This window comes from Salmo salar, chromosome ssa06, assembly GCF_905237065.1.
Source record: "Salmo salar chromosome ssa06, Ssal_v3.1, whole genome shotgun sequence".
Taxonomy (NCBI): domain Eukaryota; kingdom Metazoa; phylum Chordata; class Actinopteri; order Salmoniformes; family Salmonidae; genus Salmo; species Salmo salar.
Window position 1 is genome coordinate 19,757,492 of NC_059447.1, and position 18,520 is coordinate 19,776,011.

Consider the following 18,520-nt stretch of genomic DNA (forward strand, 5'->3'; position numbering starts at 1 on the left):
AATGTTGACCTGTTTAACCTGTTGAGGACAGATGTTCCGCCTGCGGAACCCCTAGCCAACAGCCAATGGAATCGCACGGTGCGAAATACAAAACCTACTAAAATACCACAATTCAATTTTCTCAACCATATGTCTATTTTACACCATTTTAAAGATAAGACTCTCGTTAATCTAACCACATTGTCCGGTTTCAAAAAGGCTTTACAGCGAAAGCAAAACATTAGATTATGTTAGGAGAGTACATAGACACAAACAATCACACAGCCATTTTCCAAGCAAGCATATATGTCACATAAACCCAAACCACAGCTAAATGCAGCACTAACCTTTGATGATCTTCATCAGATGACACTCCTAGGACACTATGTTATACAATACATGCATGTTTTGTTCAATCAAGTTCATATTTATATCAAAAAACAGCTTTTACATTAGCATGTGATGTTCAGAACTAGCATACCCACTGCAAACTTCCGGTGAATTTACTAAATTACTCATGATAAACGTTGACAAAATACATAACAATTATTTTAAGAATTATAGATACAGAACTCCTTTATGCAATCGCTATGTCCGATTTTAAAATAGCTTTTCGGCGAAAGCATATTTTGCAATATTCTGAGTACGTAGCTCGGCCATCACGGCTAGCTATTTGACATCCGCCAACTTCGGGGTCACCTAAACTCAGATTTACTATTAGAAAAATGTTATTACCTTTGCTGTTCTTCATCAGAATGCACTCCCAGGACTTCTACTTCAATAACAAATGTTGTTTTGGTTCCAAATAATCCATAGTTATATCCAAATACCTCCATTTTGTTCGTGCGTTCAGGTTACTATCCGAAGGGTAACGCGCGAGCGCATTTCGTGACAAAAAAATCTCAAAATATTCCATTACCGTACTTAGAAGCATGTCAAACGCTGTTTAAAATCAATTTTTATGCAATTTTTCTCGTAAAATAGTGATAATATTCCAACCGGGCAATGTTGTATTCATTCAAAGACTGAAAGAAAAACATAGCGAGTTCTTGTGCATGCGCCCATCTCCAGTCTCACTGTCCCCGGGCTGACCACTTACAAACTCTGCTCCTATTCTTTGCCCAGAGACAGCAGACACCCCAGTCCACTTTCTGGTGGCTTTAGAGAGCCAATGGAAGCCTTAGAAAGTGTCACGTTACAGCACAGATGCTATAATGGCGATAGAGATGCAACAGAAGGACAACAAATTGTCAGACAGGGCACTTCCTTTGTGGAATCTTCTCAGGTTTTGGCCTGCCATATGAGTTCTGTTATACTCACAGACACCATTCAAACTGTTTTAGAAACGTTAGAGTGTTTTCTACTAATTATATGCATATTCTAGTTTCTGGGCAGGAGTAGTAACCAGATTAAATCGGGTATGTTTTTTGTCCGGCCGTGAAAATATTGCCCCCTATCCCAAAGAAGTTAACCTGTTGGGTCTAGGGGGCAGCATTTGCACATCTGGATAAAAAAAATGTACCCGATTTAATCTGGTTACTAATCCTACCCAGTAACTAGAATATGCATATACTTATTATATATGGATAGAAAACACTCTAAAGTTTCCAAAACTGTTTGAATGGTGTCTGTGAGTATAACAGAACTCATTTGGCAGGCAAAACCCTGAGACATTTTCTGACAGGAAGTGGATACCTGATGTGTTGTATTGACTTTAAACCTATCCCATTGAAAAACACAGGGGTTTAGGAATATTTTGGCACTTCCTATTGCTTCCACTAGATGTCACCAGCCTTTACAAAGTGTTTTGAGTCTTCTGGAGGGAGATCTGACCGAACAAGAGCCATGGAACGATGATGGCCCATTAGACACCTTGCGCGCGAGTTCATCTTGGGTACCCTCGTTCCAATACGTTATAAAAGAGTATGCATTCGTCCACCTTGAATATTATTCATGTTCTGGTTAAAAAAGGCCCTAATGATTTATGCTATACAACGTTTGACATGTTTGAACGAACGGAAATATATTTTTTCCCCTCGTTCATGACGAGAAGTCCGGCTGGCTTACATCATGTGCTAACGAGACGGAGATTTTTGGACATAAATGATGAGCTTTTTTGAACAAAACTACATTCGTTATGGACCTGTGATACCTGGAAGTGACATCTGATGAAGAGAATCAAAGGTAATGGATTATTTACATAGTATTTTCGATTTTAGATCTCCCCAACATGACGTCTAGTCTGTATCGCAACGCGTATTTTTCTGGGCGCAGTGCTCAGATTATTGCAAAGTGTGATTTCCCAGTAAGGTTATTTTTAAATCTGGCAAGTTGATTGCGTTCAAGAGATGTAAATCTATAATTCTTTAAATGACAATATAATATTTTACCAATGTTTTCTAATTTTAATTATTTAATTTCTGACGCTGACTTGACTGCCGGTTATTGGAGGGAAACGATTTCCTCAACATCAATGCCATAGTAAAACGCTGTTTTTAGATATAAATATGAACTTGATAGAACTAAAAATGCATGCATTGTCTAACATAATGTCCTAGGAGTGTCATCTGATGGAGATTGTAAAAGGTTAGTGCATCATTTTAGCTGGTTTTATGGTTTTGGTGACCCTGTCTTTGACTTGACAAAACATTACACACAACTCTTGTAAATGTACTGTCCTAACATACTCTAAATTTATGCTTTCGCCGTAAAACCTTTTTGAAATCGTAAAACGTGGTTAGATTAAGGAGATGTTTATCTTTCAAATGGTGTAACATAGTTGTATTTTTGAAAAATTTGAATTTTGACATTTATTTGGATTCAAATTTGCCGCTCTTGAAATGCACCTGCTGTTGATGGAGTGCACCACGGGTGGCACGCTAGCTTCCCACCTAGCCCCAAGAGGTTAAAGGTCTTACTCACATCGGCTGCGGAGAGCGTGATCAGACAGTTGTCCGGAACAGCTGATGCTCTCATGCATGTTTCAGTGTTGGGCCTCGAAGCGAGCATAGAAGTTATTTAGCTCATCTGCTAGACTCGTGTCACTGGGCAGCTCTTGGCTGTGCTTTTCTTTGTAGTCTGTAATAGTTTGCAAGCCCTGCCACATCCAACGAGCAGTACGATTCTTAGTCCTGTATTGAGGCTTTGCCTGTTTGATGGTTTGTCGGAGGGCATAGCGGGATTTCTTATAAGCTTCTGGGTTAGAGTCCTGCTCCTTGAAAGCAGCAGCTCTACCCTTCAGCTCAGTGAGAATGTTGCCTGTAATCCATTGCTTCTGGTTGGGGTATGTACAGTCACTGTGGGGACGACATCCTCGATGCACTTATTGATAAAGCCAGTGACTGATGTGGTGTACTCAACGCCATTGGAAGAATCCCGGAACATATTCCTGTCTGTGCTAGCCTCTTGGGGCTATGTGGGACGCTAGCGTGCCACCCGTGGTGCACCCTATCAACAGCAGGTGCATTTCAAGAGCGGCAAATTTGAAACCAAATAAATGTCAAAATTCAAATTTTTCAAACATACAACTATCTTACACCCTTTGAAAGATAAACATCTCCTTAATCTAACCACGTTGTCCGATTTCAAAAAGGTTTTACGGCGAAAGCATAAAGTCAGATTATGTTAGGAGAGTACATTGACAATAGCTGTGTGTAATGTTTTGTCAATTCAAAGACAGGCGTCACCAAAACCATAAAACCAGCTAAAATGATGCACTAACCTTTTACAATCTCCATCAGATGACACTCCTAGGACATTATGTTAGACAATGCATGCATTTTTAGTTCTATCAAGTTCATATTTATATCCAAAAACAGCGTTTTACTATGGCGTTGATGTTCAGGAAATCGTTTCCCTCCAATAACCGGCAGTCAAGTCAGCACCACAAATTAAATAATTAAAATTAGAAAACATTGGTAAAATATTATATTGTCATTTAAAGAATTATAGATTTACATCTCTTGAACGCAATCGACTTGCCAGATTTAAAAATAACCTTACTGGGAAATCACACTTTGCAATAATCTGAGCACTGCGCCCAGAAAAATACGCTTTGCGATACAGACAAACGGCCATGTTGGAGAGATCTAAAATCGAAAATACTATGTAAATAATCCATTACCTTTGATTCTCTTCATCAGATGTCACTTCCAGGAGTTCCCAGGTCCATAACGAATGTAGTTTTGTTCAAAAAAGCTCATCATTTATGTCCAAAAAGCTCCGTGTTGTTAGCACATGATCTAAGCCTGCCGGACTTCACTTCATGAACGAGGGGAAAAAATATATTTACGTTTGTTCAAACATGTCAAACGTTGTATAGCATAAATCATTAGTGCCTTTTTTAACCAGAACATGAATAATATTCAAGGTGGACGAATGCATTCTCTTTTAAAACGTTTTGGAACGAGGGTACCCAACATGACCTCGCGCGCCAGAGTCTAATCGGCCATCACCGTTCCAAGGCTCTTGTTCGGTCAGATCTCATAGTAGAAGACTCAAAACACTTTGTAAAGGCTGGTGACATCTAGTGGAAGCAATAGGAAGTGCCAAAACATTAATCAGCCCCTGTGTGTTTCAATGGCATTGGCTTAAAGGTAATTCAACACATCAGGTATCCACTTCCTGTCAGAAAATGTCTCAGGGTTTTGCCTGCCAAATGAGTTCTGTTATACTCACAGACACCATTCAAACAGTTTTAGAAACTTTAGGGTGTTTTCTATCCATATATAATAAGTATATGCATATTCTAGTTACTGGGTAGGATTAGTAACCAGATTAAATCGGGTACGTTTTTTTATCCAGCCGTGAAAATACTGCCCCCTAGCCCCAAAAGGCTAGCAAAGCAGTCCTGTAGTTTAGCATCTGCTTCATCTGACCACTTTTTTATTGATAGAGTCATTGGTGCTTCCTGCTTTAATTTTAGCTTGTAAGCAGGAATCAGGAGGATAGAATTATGGTCAGATTTGCCAAATGGAGGGAGAGCTTTGTACGCATCTGTGTGTGGAGTAAAGATGGTCTAAAAATGTTTTCCCTCTGGTTGCACATTTAACATGCTGATAGAAATTAGGTAAAACTGATTTAAGTTTCCCTGAATTAAAAGTCCTCGGCCACTAGGACCGCCGCTGTATGAGCGTTTTTCTGTTTGCTTATGGTGGTATACAGCTCATTGAGCGCGGTTTTAGTGCCAGATTCAGTCTGTGGTGGTATGTAGACAGCTACGAAAAATACAGATGAAAACTCTCTAGGTAGATAGAGTATCTCATGATAAGATGTAGACCACACTAACTCAGGTGAGCAAAACCTCGAGACTTCCTTCAATATTGTCCACCAGCTGTTGTTTACATATATGCATAGGCCCCCGCCCCGTGTCTTACCAGAGGCTGCTGTTCTATCTTGCCAATAAAGTGTATAAACCGCCAGCTGCATGTTCTTAATGTCTTCGTTCAGCCACGACTCAGTGAAACATAAGATATTACAGTTTTTAATATCCCGTTGGTAGGATATACGTGCTTTCAGTTCGTCCCATTTATTTTCCAGCGATTGAACGTTAGCTAGCAGGACGGAGGGCAAGGGCAGATTAGCCACTCGTCGCCTGATCCTCACAAGGCACCCTGATCTTTTTCCTAGAAATCTCAGTTTCCTTCTCCAGCAAATCACAGGGATCTGGGCCTGGTCGGGTGTCTGTAGTATATCCCTCCCGTCCAACTCATTGAAAAATAACTCTTCGTCCAGTTTGAGGTAAGCAATCTCTGTTCTGATGTCCAGAAGCTCTTTTCAGTCATAAGAGACAGTAGCAGCAACATTATGTATAAAACAATTTTCTAACAATGCGAGAGAAAAAAACTAACAAAATAGCATGGTTGATTAAGAGCTGGTGAGACGGCAGCCCTCCCCTCCGGCAGCATCAAACTACCTATTAGTAGATGGGTAAAGATAAAAAAAGCAAACATTGAATCTTCATTTGAGCATGGTGAAGTTATTAATTATAATTTGGATGGTATGTCAATACACCCAGTCACTACAAATATACAAGCGTCCTTCCTAACTCAGTTGCCGGAGGGGAAGGAAACCACTAAGGGGCCAATGGTGACTTTAGAACAGTTAGAGTTTAATGGCTGTGATATGAGAAAACTGAGGCTGGATCAACAACATTGTAGTTACTTCACAATACTAACCCAAATGACAGAGTGAAAAGGAAGCCTGTACAGAATACAAATATTCCAAAACATGCATCCTATTTTCAATACAGCATTAAAGTAAAACTGCAAAAAATGTGGCAAAGAAATTAACTTTATGTCCTGAATACAAAGCGTTATGTTTGGGGAAAACAACACATCACTGAATACCATATTTTGATGAAGGGTGTTGGCTGCATTAGGTTTGGGTATGCTTGTTATCACGGACTGTGGAGTTTTTTTGGATAAAAAGAAACGGAATAGAGCCAGGCACAGGCAAAATCCTAGAGGAAAACCTGGTTCAGGCTGCTTTATAATAGACACTGGGAGACAAATTCACCTTTCAGCAGGACAATAACCTAAAAGTTGCTTACCAAGACAACATTTAATGTTCCTGAGTGGCCTAGTTACAGTTTTGACTTAAAATCGGCTTGACAATCTATGGTAAGACTTGAAAATGATCAACCATCAACTTGAGCTTGAATAATTCTTTAAAGAATAATGTGCAAATATTGTACAATCCAGGTGTGCAAAGCTCATTGAGACTTACCCAGAAAGACTCACAGCTGTAATCACTGCCAAAGGTGATTCAACATGTATTGAAATGTCAGAAGTTTGATGGAAAAATGGATCTTATTGAAATTATGGCTTCTCAAACTAACTCTGACATTTTGACAATTACTGAGACTTCAAAAAGTTTAAAAAGTTTGTGCCAGACTCTAAATGGATATAATGTTTGTAGATATGACAGAGCTGGCAGAAGTGGAGGTGTCGCCATATTCATAAAGAACAACTTGAATGTTAGTATGTGTATTTCCACCTCTGTCCTTAATTTGAATGCCTTGGAGTTTATCGCCCTCCCAATTGCTCTTAGCAAATTATATGACTTGCTGTCTAACTTGCTGTCTAACTATACTAATTATTAATATTGGGTGATTTTAACCTGGACTGGTTGATGCCAGTATCAGATAGACTGAAATATATTTGTACTGGGCTAAATATAACTAAATCAACCCGCCCCAACTTAAAACACCCTAAATCAACTATTTTGGATATCATTCTGACAAACGCCCCTCATAAGTATACAGCCAATGGAATCTTTGCAAACGAGCTCAGTGAACATTGTCCCATTTCCTGCATTAGAGATACTAAGCTAACTTGATTGTGTCCAAGAGGGCGCCAGTGAACATTGTCCCATTGCCCCAAAGAGCCAGTGAACATTGTCCCAAAGAACGAGGTGTACCTCGAATAAATACACGGGACGAGACCCGAAAACACTAGCGCACAATGATACAACATGGGACGAGACCCCTAATCATCTGCACAATACAAGCGGCACGAAAGCCAAAACAACAAGACACAGGTACTCACACGACCAACGGACATTGGAACAATAATCAACAACCCAATGGAGAAACAAAGGGCACATTTATACAAATACAATCAGTGAGGAATTGGAACCAGGTGTGCGTAAAGACACAGTTCAGTGCCTAGAGGATCCGTGACACGTTTAACATTAAAATACACATGGACGGGCTAGTTAAGAAGCTGAGATTTAAAGTAGGGCCTTTTAAAGTAATAGATCATGCCTTTCTTTAGACAGCAGGAGGCAGACAGTGCAGTCAACTTTCCTGACAGTTCTTGACTGCATTCTAAGCCCCATTTATCGGAAAGCAGCAACCACTACTCCTAAACCTTTGGATGCCGGGTACCAAAGCACCCTTCACTTTATCACAGGTGACAGTTTTAATACGCATCACTGTGTCCTGTATCAAAAGGTTGACTGGTCCTCATTAATGTCCCATAGGTCACTTCATAACTCCCTCTTTGTTTACAAAACTTTACTGGAGAAACTTCTGACTTACCTAACTTGTCACATAATCCATCGTGCTGTTGAAAGGAGGACCAAGGCGCAGCGGGAATATGGATGCTCATATTTTAATTTCAAAAACAGGAGTAAAGCATCCACTGAAAAAACAATAAACAAAACAATGAACAGTACTCACGATACGACAGTGTAGCAGGCTAAACCAAAAAAAGCAGTGCTCACAACAATTCCCCACAAACACACAGACCCAACTAATATAGGACTTCCAATCAAAGGCAACACCACACAGCTGCCTTCAATTGGAAGTCCACCCCAATTACCTCTACATAGAAACACCCAACCTAGACAGAACAAAGAAAACCCAATTTCTTCTGCCACGCCCTGACCAACACTTATACACCTTCTCCACCTGCTGGTCAGGACGTGGCATAACTTCATTGTTGAAGTATAAAAACACAAGATACCAAACCCGTTCACAGGGTTGGTTAACTCTTGAGGTTCCTCGGGTCTCCACCAAATTAGGTAAATCTGCTTTTAGTTTTAAACAATCTGCAAATCTCATTAAAATGTGATGCTCTGGTGCCACCCAGGCAATTTCATGTTGATTGAGGACCTAGTAGATGAAAAATGCAACTGTTGTTTTTGATTTTGTTTTTGCTTTTTGTGTGTATTTTAACATGTATTTTATGGGTGTATAGTTTAAATGTGTATATTGTATCACACTGTGTATTGTGTACACAGGGCTCACCTGGAAATGAGGCCCTTGGTGTCAGGGGTGTGAATAAATTTGCAAACATTTCTAAAAATGTTTTCACTCTGCCTTTATGGGGTATTGTGTGTAGATGTGTGAGAAAACAATTGTTTTAATCCATTTTTAATCCAGGCTTTAACACAACTAAATGTGGAATAAGTCAAGGGGTATGAATACTTTCTGAAGTATGGCGGCTCGGGGCAGTCCGGCCAGTCTGGCGGCTCGGGGCAGTCTGGCGGCTCGGGCCAGTCTGGGCAGTCTGGCGGCTCGGCTCGGGCCGGTCTGGGCAGTCTGGCGGCTCGGCTCGGGCCGGTCTGGGCAGTCCGGCGGCTCGGGCCGGTCTGGGCAGTCCGGCGGCTCGGGCCGGTCGGGCCACTCCGGCAGCTCGGGGCGGTCGGGCCACTCCGGCGGCTCGGGGCGGTCGGGCCACTCCGGCGGTTCGGGGCGGGGGGCCACTCCGGCGGTTCGGGGCGGTCGGGCCACTCCGGCGGTTCGGGGCAGTCGGGCCACTCCGGCGGTTCGGGGCGGTCGGGCCGCTCTGGCGACTGTTGACTGGCGGGCCGCTCTGGCGACTGTTGACTGGCGGGCAGCTCTGACGACTGTTGACTGGCGGGCAGCTCTGACGACTGTTGACTGGCGGGCAGCTCTGACGACTGTTGACTGGCGGGCCGCTCTGACGACTTGACTGGCGGGCAGCTCTGACGACTGTTGACTGGCGGGCAGCTCTGACGACTGTTGACTGGCGGGCAGCTCTGACGACTGTTGACTGGCGGGCAGCTCTGACGACTGTTGACTGGCGGGCAGCTCTGACGACTGTTGACTGGCGGGCAGCTCTGACGACTGTTGACTGGCGGGCAGCTCTGGTGACTGTTGACTGGCGAGGCTGGGTTTACGCACTTGGAGCCTGGTGCGTGGTGCTGGTACTGGGCGTACCAGATTGGGAACACGCACCTCAAGGCTAGTGCGTGTAACGGGAAACACCGGACCGTAGAGGCGCACTGGCAGTCTTAAGTGCAGGGTTGGCATCTCCGGTGCTGGCTCGATGCCTACATTCCCCTGGCACGTGCGGGGTGCTGGTACTCAGCCTACTGGCCTAAAAATACCAGGCCTTACCATGGCACCACCCCAAAGCACGGGACCTGTCCAGTCTGTTTACTTTTAACAAGGGTACGGGGCGCTGGCCTGGGTCTCCAATCTTGCCCCGTCACACAGCCCTTGTGCCCCCCCCTAAAAAATTATTGGGGGTGCCTCTCGTTCTCCCTTACCCGTCGTGTTCCCCAGTCCTCGCCAGAATTCTTCCGCTGCTTGGTCCTGTGTTGGTGGGGAATTCTGTCACATAATCCATCGTGCTGTTGAAAGGAGGACCAAAGCGCAGCGGGAATATGGATGCTCATATTTTTATGTCAAAAACAGGAGTAAAGCATCCACTGAAAAAACAATAAACAAAACAATGAACAGTACTCACGATACGACAGTGTAGCAGGCTAAACCAAAAATAAGCAGTGCTCACAACAATTCCCCACAAACACACAGACAAACACATCCAACTAATATAGGACTTCCAATCAAAGGCAACACCACACAGCTGCCTTCAATTGGAAGTCCACCCCAATTACCTCTACATAGAAACACCCAACCTAGACAGAACAAAGAAAACCCAACTTCTTCTGCCACGCCCTGACCAACACTTATACACCTTCTCCACCTGCTGGTCAGGACGTGGCATAACTTCATTGTTGAAGTATAAAAACACAAGTTACCAAACCCGTTCACAGGGTTGGTTAACTCTTGAGGTTCCTCGGGTCTCCACCAAATTAGGTAAATCTGCTTTTAGTTTTAAACAATCTGCAAATCTCATTAAAATGTGATGCTCTGGTGCCACCCAGGCAATTTCATGTTGATTGAGGACCTAGTAGATGAAAAATGCAACTGTTGTTTTTGATTTTGTTTTTGCTTTTTGTGTGTATTTTAACATGTATTTTATGGATGTATAGTTTAAATGTGTATATTGTATCACACTGTGTATTGTGTACACAGGGCTCACCTGGAAATGAGGCCCTTGGTGTCAGGGGTGTGAATAAATTTGCAAACATTTCTAAAAATGTTTTCACTCTGCCTTTATGGGGTATTGTGTGTAGATGTGTGAGAAAACAATTGTTTTAATCCATTTTTAATCCAGGCTTTAACACAACTAAATGTGGAATAAGTCAAGGGGTATGAATACTTTCTGAAGTATATTGCTCTAGCTGGATAAATGGTGGTAAAATGGCTCATTACCATTACTTGATTTCTCTCAGAACTGTTAGTGTCAAGGTATTTGATCAGTTTGCCTTGAAGTAATGCACCTTTATTCTTTGAAGGTGGAACATCAACAGAGGGGGAGTACTTTCATTCAAACCAGCTCCAACTGCACATTGACTCCTAGAGGAAAATATGGTCTCTGCTGTGAGCTGGTGGCAAATACTACCATACAGCCAAAAGTAAGCATGGCCATCACATACAGCCATACATTCCTATATTTGTAGTGATGTAATTCCTTCAGAGTATTCCTTTGTGATGTGCTACTATTGGTTTGTGGTGTTGGGTATGATGTGTGGTTTCTATGTGCATGTACCTGACACCATGAAGTTCCCACAGGATAAAAAGTTCTAAGTGCTATATGTCCAGCTACAGTTATTCTAGCTCTCTGTTACTGTCTATATTTGGCTAATATTCTTTTTCATTTTGTGTTTCAGAGTGGGCAGTTTGACTGTGACTATAGCCCAAACTTCCACCCCACATTTCAGGTGTTTTTGGACTGCATGTCGGGTGCAGAGAACATCAGACTGAGTCTTTTAGACAGAGGAAGTTACAACCAAAGAGTGTGGGAGTGTCTAATTCCAACAGGTTAGATCAAATGCCAGTTTGTTATGAACCTGTACAGCCCTCACCCCTACTCATTTAAACTGTATTCAACACTGTACACCCCTCACCCCCTACTCATTTAAACTGTATTCAACACTGTACACCCCTCACCCCCTACTCATTTAAACTGTATTCAACACTGTACACCCCTCACCCCCTACTTGTTTAAACTGTATTCAACACACTGTACACCCCTAATTATTTAAACTGTATTCAACACACTGTACACCCCTCACCCCTACTCATTTAAACTGTATTCAACACACTGTACACCCCTCACCCCTACTTATTTAAACTGTATTCATCACACTGTACACCCCTCACCCCCTACTTATTTAAACTGTATTCAACACACTGTACACCCCTCACCCCTACTCATTTAAACTGTATTCAACACACTGTACACCCCTCACCTCGTACTTATTTAAACTGTATACAACACACTGTACACCCCTCACCCCCTACTTATTTAAACTGTATTCAACACACAGGATAAAATAAATCTGTTTCGATTTTCTTCAGATTTCGAACCACCTCAAGTCAATCCGATCAACCCTAACCCAGGTAGGGTTTTGTTTTCTCTTTCTTTGTCTATGGCTATACCTTTGGTATGGAATGTATTTGAGTGACACACAAAGGAATCAATCATTGTTTTGTTAACTTTTATTTTAGATCTTGTAATAACAGCATCAAGTGATCAGTCTTGTATATACTGTATATATTTATACTCTGGACTTCGACATTGTTCTTCCTAATTTTTCTTAATTCCATTATTTTACTTTTTAGATTTATGTGTATTGTTGTGTAGAGATATATGTTAGATTTTACTGCACTGTTGGAGCTATGAACACAAGCATTTCTCTACACCCGCAATAACATCTGCTAAATATGTGTATTCAACCTATACAATTTCATTTGATTTGTTAAAAGAAACACATTAAGACAAATATGTTTTGTTGTATTTAGTGGCTTGTTATGTAGAACACAGTTGTTCTTGAGGGTATTAGTTAATTATGGCTCTAATAATATGACCTAGTTGTGTATGCATTTTCTGACATGAATCTCAGGTGCTGAGGCAGAACTGAACCAACTCTTGGGTGAAGCATTTGTTGATGAACATATGGCTGATCTCATTCAGAGGGTCACGATGGTGCTGCCTGTAGCAGATTACCTGTTTACTGAGAACATGATCCAACAGGAAATGTACACAAGAATCCGCAGTAAATATACTAGTCAGGAGCAAATGAGACTGGTTTTTGATGCTGCACGAAGAGGAGGAAGAAGAGTGAAATCTGCCATCTACAATTATCTCCAAATCCATGAACCTCATCTTGTCCAGGACCTGGGTAAGATCGAACTCCTCCTGTCCTCTGTAGCTCATTTTGTATTTTTTTATTTTACCTTTATTTCACTAGTCAGTTAAGAACAAGTCAGTTAAGAACAAATTCGTATTTTCAATGTTGGCCTAGGAACAGTGGGTTAACTGCCTTGTTCAGGGGCAGAACAACAGATTTGTACATTGTCAGCTCGGGGATTCAATCTTGCAACCTTTCAGTTACTAGGCCAACGCTCTAACCACTAGGCTACCCTGACGTTTTCTCACTCATTTGGTAGAGCATGGTGCTTGCAATGCCAGGATAGTGGGTTAAATTCCAAGAAGCACGCATACGTAATAATATATGCACGCATGACTGTAAGTCCCTTTGGATAAATGCGTCTGATACTGTAAATGTAATCATGCAGAGACCATAGAATGGCCATGTAACTTGCAAAGTTTCCCAAAATAACCCTAATATTTCATATAGACGGCCCGCACTTAGGGCTTGTTCACACAGAATACACAAAGTATTTGTCTGTCCATCAAAAGTTGAACTAAACTCAGCAAAAAAAGAAATGTCCCTTTTTCAGGACCCTGTCTTTCACAGATCTTCATTATAAAGGGTTTAAACACTGTTTCCCATGCTTGTTCAATGAACCATAAACAATTAATGAACATGCACCTGTGGAACAGTCATTAAGACACTAACAGCTTACAGTTATGGTCACAGTTATGAAAACTTAGGACACTAAAGAAGCCTTTCTACTGACTGAAAAACACCAAAAGAAAGATGCCCAGGGTCCCTGCTCATCTGCGTGAATGTGCCTTAGGCATGCTGCTAGGAGGCATGAGGACTGCAGATATGACCAGGGCAATAAATTGAATTGTCCGTACTGTGAGATGCCTAAGACAGCGCTACAGGGAGACAGGATGCACAGCTGATTGTCCTCGCAGTGGCAGACCACGTGTAACAACACCTGCGGTACATCCGAACATCCCACCTGTGGGACAGGTACAGGATGGCAACAACAACTGCCCGAGTTACACCAGGAACGCACAATCCCTCCATCAGTGCTCAGACTGTCCGCAACAGGCTAAGAGAGGCTGGACTGAGGGCTTGTAGGCCTGTTGTAAGGCAGGTCCTCACCAGACATCACCGGCAACAACGTCGCCTATGGGAACAAACCCACCGTCGCTGGACCAGACAGGACTGGCAAAAAGTACTCTTCACGATGTGTCGTGGTTTTGTCTCACCAGGGGTGATGGTCGGATTCACGTTTATCGTCAAAGGAATGAGCATTACACTGGCCTGTACTCTGGAGCGGGATAGATTTGGAGGTGGAGGGTCCGTCATGGTCTGGGGCAATGTGTCACAGCATCATCGGACTGAGCTTGTTGTCATTGCAGGCAATCTCAACGCTGTGCGTTACAGGGAAGACATCCTCCTCCCTCATGTGGTACTCTTCATGCAGGCTCATCCTGACATGACCCTCCAGCATGACAATGCCACCAGCCATACTGTTTGTTCCGTGCGTGATTTCCTGCAAGACAGGAATGTCAGTGTTCTGCCCTGGCCAGCGATGAGCCCGGATCTCAATCCCATTGAGCACGTCTGGGACCTGTTGGATCGGATGATAAGGGCTAGGGCCATTCCCCCCAGTAATGTCCGGGAATTTGCAGGTGCCTTGGTGGAAGAGTGGGTTAACATCTCACAGCAAGAACTGACAAATATGGTGCAGTCCATGAGGAGGAGATGCACTGCAGTACTTAATGCAGCTGGTGGCCACACCAGATACTGACTATTACTTTTGATTTTTGACCCCCCCTTTGTTCAGGGACACACTATTCCATTTTTGTTAGTCACATGTCTGTGGAACTTGTTCAGTTTATGTCTCAGTTGTTGAATCTTATGTTCATACAAATATTTACACATGTTAAGTTTTCTGAAAATAAACGCAGTTGACAGTGTTTGGACATTTCTTTTTTTGCTGAGTTTAATTTCAGCGTGTTTGGAGTATTGCAGGATTGAGTGCATGGCATTTCCCCCACTTTGTTCTTTAAACGTCTTAATTATTTTGTTGCATAAACAATCACTGCCTTCTTACGAACATCATACAATACATTTAAAGATCAGTTACCAGATAATTCCTGCTACAGTATTGTAAGGTATTGTTGCAGAGTTCAATGCAGTTTGGTGGACAGAGAGTGTATTCTTATATGTGTATTCATAGTGTGTATTCTCATAGTGTGTATTCCTATAGTGTGTATTCGTATGTATTTTGATGGGAAGTATGTACATTTACAGTAACATGTCTAATCCCATTCTTCTACCAATGGCAGCAGCAGCTTACCACTGATGAATGGGATGGCCTGGGTTGGTCCTCGGCCGCTGGACAAAGGGCAGCAAGCGGTCCCTCTTCCAGAGCAGGATGTCAGAATACTACAGTTACGATGCTCCTAATCTGCATTGGAGTGTTGGGAGATATGACTGACAGCAGAAAGTCTATGATGATTTAAAGTGAAAGCTTCCTGTGAAATCTATCGTCTGCTATAGTAGTTTGTTAGACTGGAAATCCAGTGTGTTTGTGCTAACATTCCAATCTTTGAAACTTCTTGTCATGCCAAACAGTCTGGCTGTATGGCATGACAAGAATCAGTCAAAATCAAATATACGTGTTTTCATCACTGGCACAGGATAGTGTGTGTGTGTGTGTGTGTGTGTGTGTGTGTGTGTGTGTGTGTGTGTGTGTGTGTGTGTGTGTGTGTGTGTGTGTGTGTGTGTGTGTGTGTGTGTGTGTGTGTGTGTGTGTGTGTGAGAATGAATTAATGAATGAATTAATGAATGTAGGTGTGGGAATGTGTGAAGTGGTGTGTGTAGAGTGATTGCAGGTAGACAGCAAGTGACAAGTGATAAGCTGTTCAGAGCCTGTTGCTCCGAGATCTGATGCTCCGGTATTGTCTGCCAGATGGTGGTGGAGAGAACAGACTGTGGCTAGGGTGACTGAAGTCATTGGTGATCTTCTGGGCCTTCCTCAGACACCGCCTGGTGTAGATATCCTGTAGACCCGGGTTTTCGCCCCCAGTGATGAACTGTGCAGACTTCACCACCCTCTGTAGAGCCTTGCGGTGGAGGGCGGTGCAGCTGCCGTTCTAGGCGGTGATGCAGCCTGTCAGTATGCAGCACAATGGTGCATCTGTGGAAGCTGGTGAGGATCTGAGGGGCCATGCCAGGTTTTCAGCCGCCTGAGGAAGAACAGGCGCTGGTGTGCCTTCTTGATAAATGCAGAACCGTTCCCACAAGGAGTGGAATGTTATCACAAACACGCCAGATTTCTTCAGGCTTCTAGTGTGTCCTACAATAATTTGTAACCATGTTCATTTTTAAATGTCTTGTGTCTTCGTCGTTAGATTGGGTGGTACATTTTCAAATTTTTCTCATTTACTTCTATTAATGTGGTGATTATAAATTACTCTTTTAATGTTGAAATGTTGACTTGTAATGCCATCCAGTTTCTACAAATGCGTTGAACTATAAGGGTGTATGTTATTAATAGTCCAGTTTGTATGTTTCTGACTGGCTACTCTTGTTCTCTGGTGGTAGCCACCATGAGTAGTTCTGTCCTTGAGCTGTTCTTGTCTATTGACGCATTGTATTATGACATGTTTTGTGTGGACCCCAGGAAGAGTAGCTGCTGCTTTTGCAACAGCTAATGGGGATCCTAATAAATTACTAAATAGAGGGAAAATTAAATCCTAGAGGAAAAACTTTAACCTTGTGATTGTTGCTGTTTACCAACATTTCCATTCTATTTCTCTGAAATGTTGCCTTACTCTACTTTTGGAATAGCAAGCCTCTCTAGAAATGGTGTAGTCAGAACATTATATGCAATTTTGGGTGTTGTCATGTATTTTTCTGTTTAGTGAATTGGTCTGAATTTTCATATCTTATCACAAAGTCCTTTATTACACAGATATTTGAAAAGTATGTCTGCTATTGAATGGATGCATATTCCTTGAGCTATTACAGTTATTCAATTGTTTATTTTTATTTTAGTTTACCAATCATATGCTGTTGGTTCATATTCATTAATTCAAGGGATTGATGTGTCTATTGTTTCATGCTTGACTTTTTAAACCTTTTGTGTAGTAATATTGGTTAATCATTTTATACATGTTTTTATGCAGAAATACAATATCTGGATAGGTTTCTTTCCAAATGACCATTTAACCAAAATGCGTAAATGATGTTGTTATAACCTAATTTTCTATTGTTGAGTATTGTTGAGTATTGTTTAGTGTTGTTGAGTATTGTTGAATGATTCCCTGCGATGTCCATTGCGGGGAAAGGGGAAGTTTGAAAATCATGTCCTCTTATGGGTTTATTTCTGGATAAATAATGACTATAAATAGTTATGGTGTGGTGATTCCCTTCACATGAAAACAACATGGTGTGGTGTTTGGGGTTTAATGATTGTATTGACATAATAGCTAGTACATTTTTTTTATTTATTTTATGTAACTAGGCAAGTCAGTTACAATGACGGCCTACCCCGGCCAAACCCTAACCCGGACCAATTGTGCACCACACTATGGGACTCCCAATCGTGGCTGGTTGTGATAGAGCCTGGAATCGAACAAGGGTCTGTTGTGATGTCTCTAGCACTGAGATGCAGTACCTTAGACCGTTGCGCCACTCTGGAGCCCGGTATTTACATGATAAATACCAATTTTCAACATGATTAAAATTCATTTTCATTGGTCTACATTTATTATATCAATGTACAAAACAAAGCACTTTGTCACAACCGTCGTTGAAGGGGGACCAAAACGCAGCGGGTAAAGTGCTCATCTTATTTTATTAAAGAAAACACTTAATCAAAATAAACAAACGACAAAAACAGTCCAGTAAGGTGCAGACTATACTAGAAACAACCACCCACAAACACAAGTGAAAACAAACACAACTGAATATGGCCTCCAATTAGAGACAACAACAACCAGCTGTCTCTAATTGGAGGTCATTGCCAAAACTCACATAGAAATAGAAAAGCTAGATTTAAACATAGAAATAAGAAAACTAGAACCTAAACCCACAATACCCAAACACACAAAACAAACACCCCCCTGCCACGCCCTGACCAACTATAATGACAAATAACCTCTTTTACTGGTCAGGATGTGACAGTACCCCAACACCCAAAGGTGCAGACCCCAAATGCACCTTAAACAAAAACCCCACAAAACAACCCCAAACTTAAAGGGAGGGAAGGGAGGGTGGCCACCGTCAACAATGGTCCCTGTTCTTGACATCCATCCTATCTGACCTGGTTTATGGAACATAATCTTTCCTCTGAACCATCTTTTGAATGGGGAGGTTATTAGAGGTCTATTCAGCCAGATCAGTTCAGGGCAGGTCTACCATGTCTGACTGTTTCAGAAACTTCCTGTATTCAAACAACTATGACACATACATTCAGCAGTAAATCAGCAGAAGAACCCTTTGGAACTATTTTTTTCAAGAGCAGGATGAGGATGATGAGGATGATGAGGATGAGGATTGCATT

The 18,520-nt window shown here is 42.0% G+C and overlaps 1 protein-coding gene across 7 annotated transcripts in view; it reads left to right on the top strand.

Moving 5' to 3' along the window:
• The window catches only part of LOC106606551 (nuclear GTPase SLIP-GC), an 83,814-nt gene extending 66,449 nt beyond the window's left edge, over positions 1–17,365 (top strand). For 3 of the 7 annotated variants that reach the window (XM_045719887.1, XM_045719890.1, XM_045719889.1), the window contains 5 exons: positions 11,095–11,214; positions 11,470–11,620; positions 12,161–12,202; positions 12,706–12,984; positions 15,297–17,365. In XM_045719887.1, the coding sequence (XP_045575843.1) occupies positions 11,095–11,214; positions 11,470–11,620; positions 12,161–12,202; positions 12,706–12,984; positions 15,297–15,313 (609 nt within the window). In that variant the 3' untranslated portion in view covers positions 15,314–17,365. Of the gene's footprint in view, positions 1–11,094; positions 11,215–11,469; positions 11,621–12,160; positions 12,203–12,674; positions 12,985–15,296 lie in introns of those variants that run through there. The other 4 variants (XR_006770165.1, XR_006770166.1, XM_045719888.1 and 1 more) reach the window with 4 other exon arrangements.
• Positions 17,366–18,520: the final 1,155 nt, after the last annotated feature.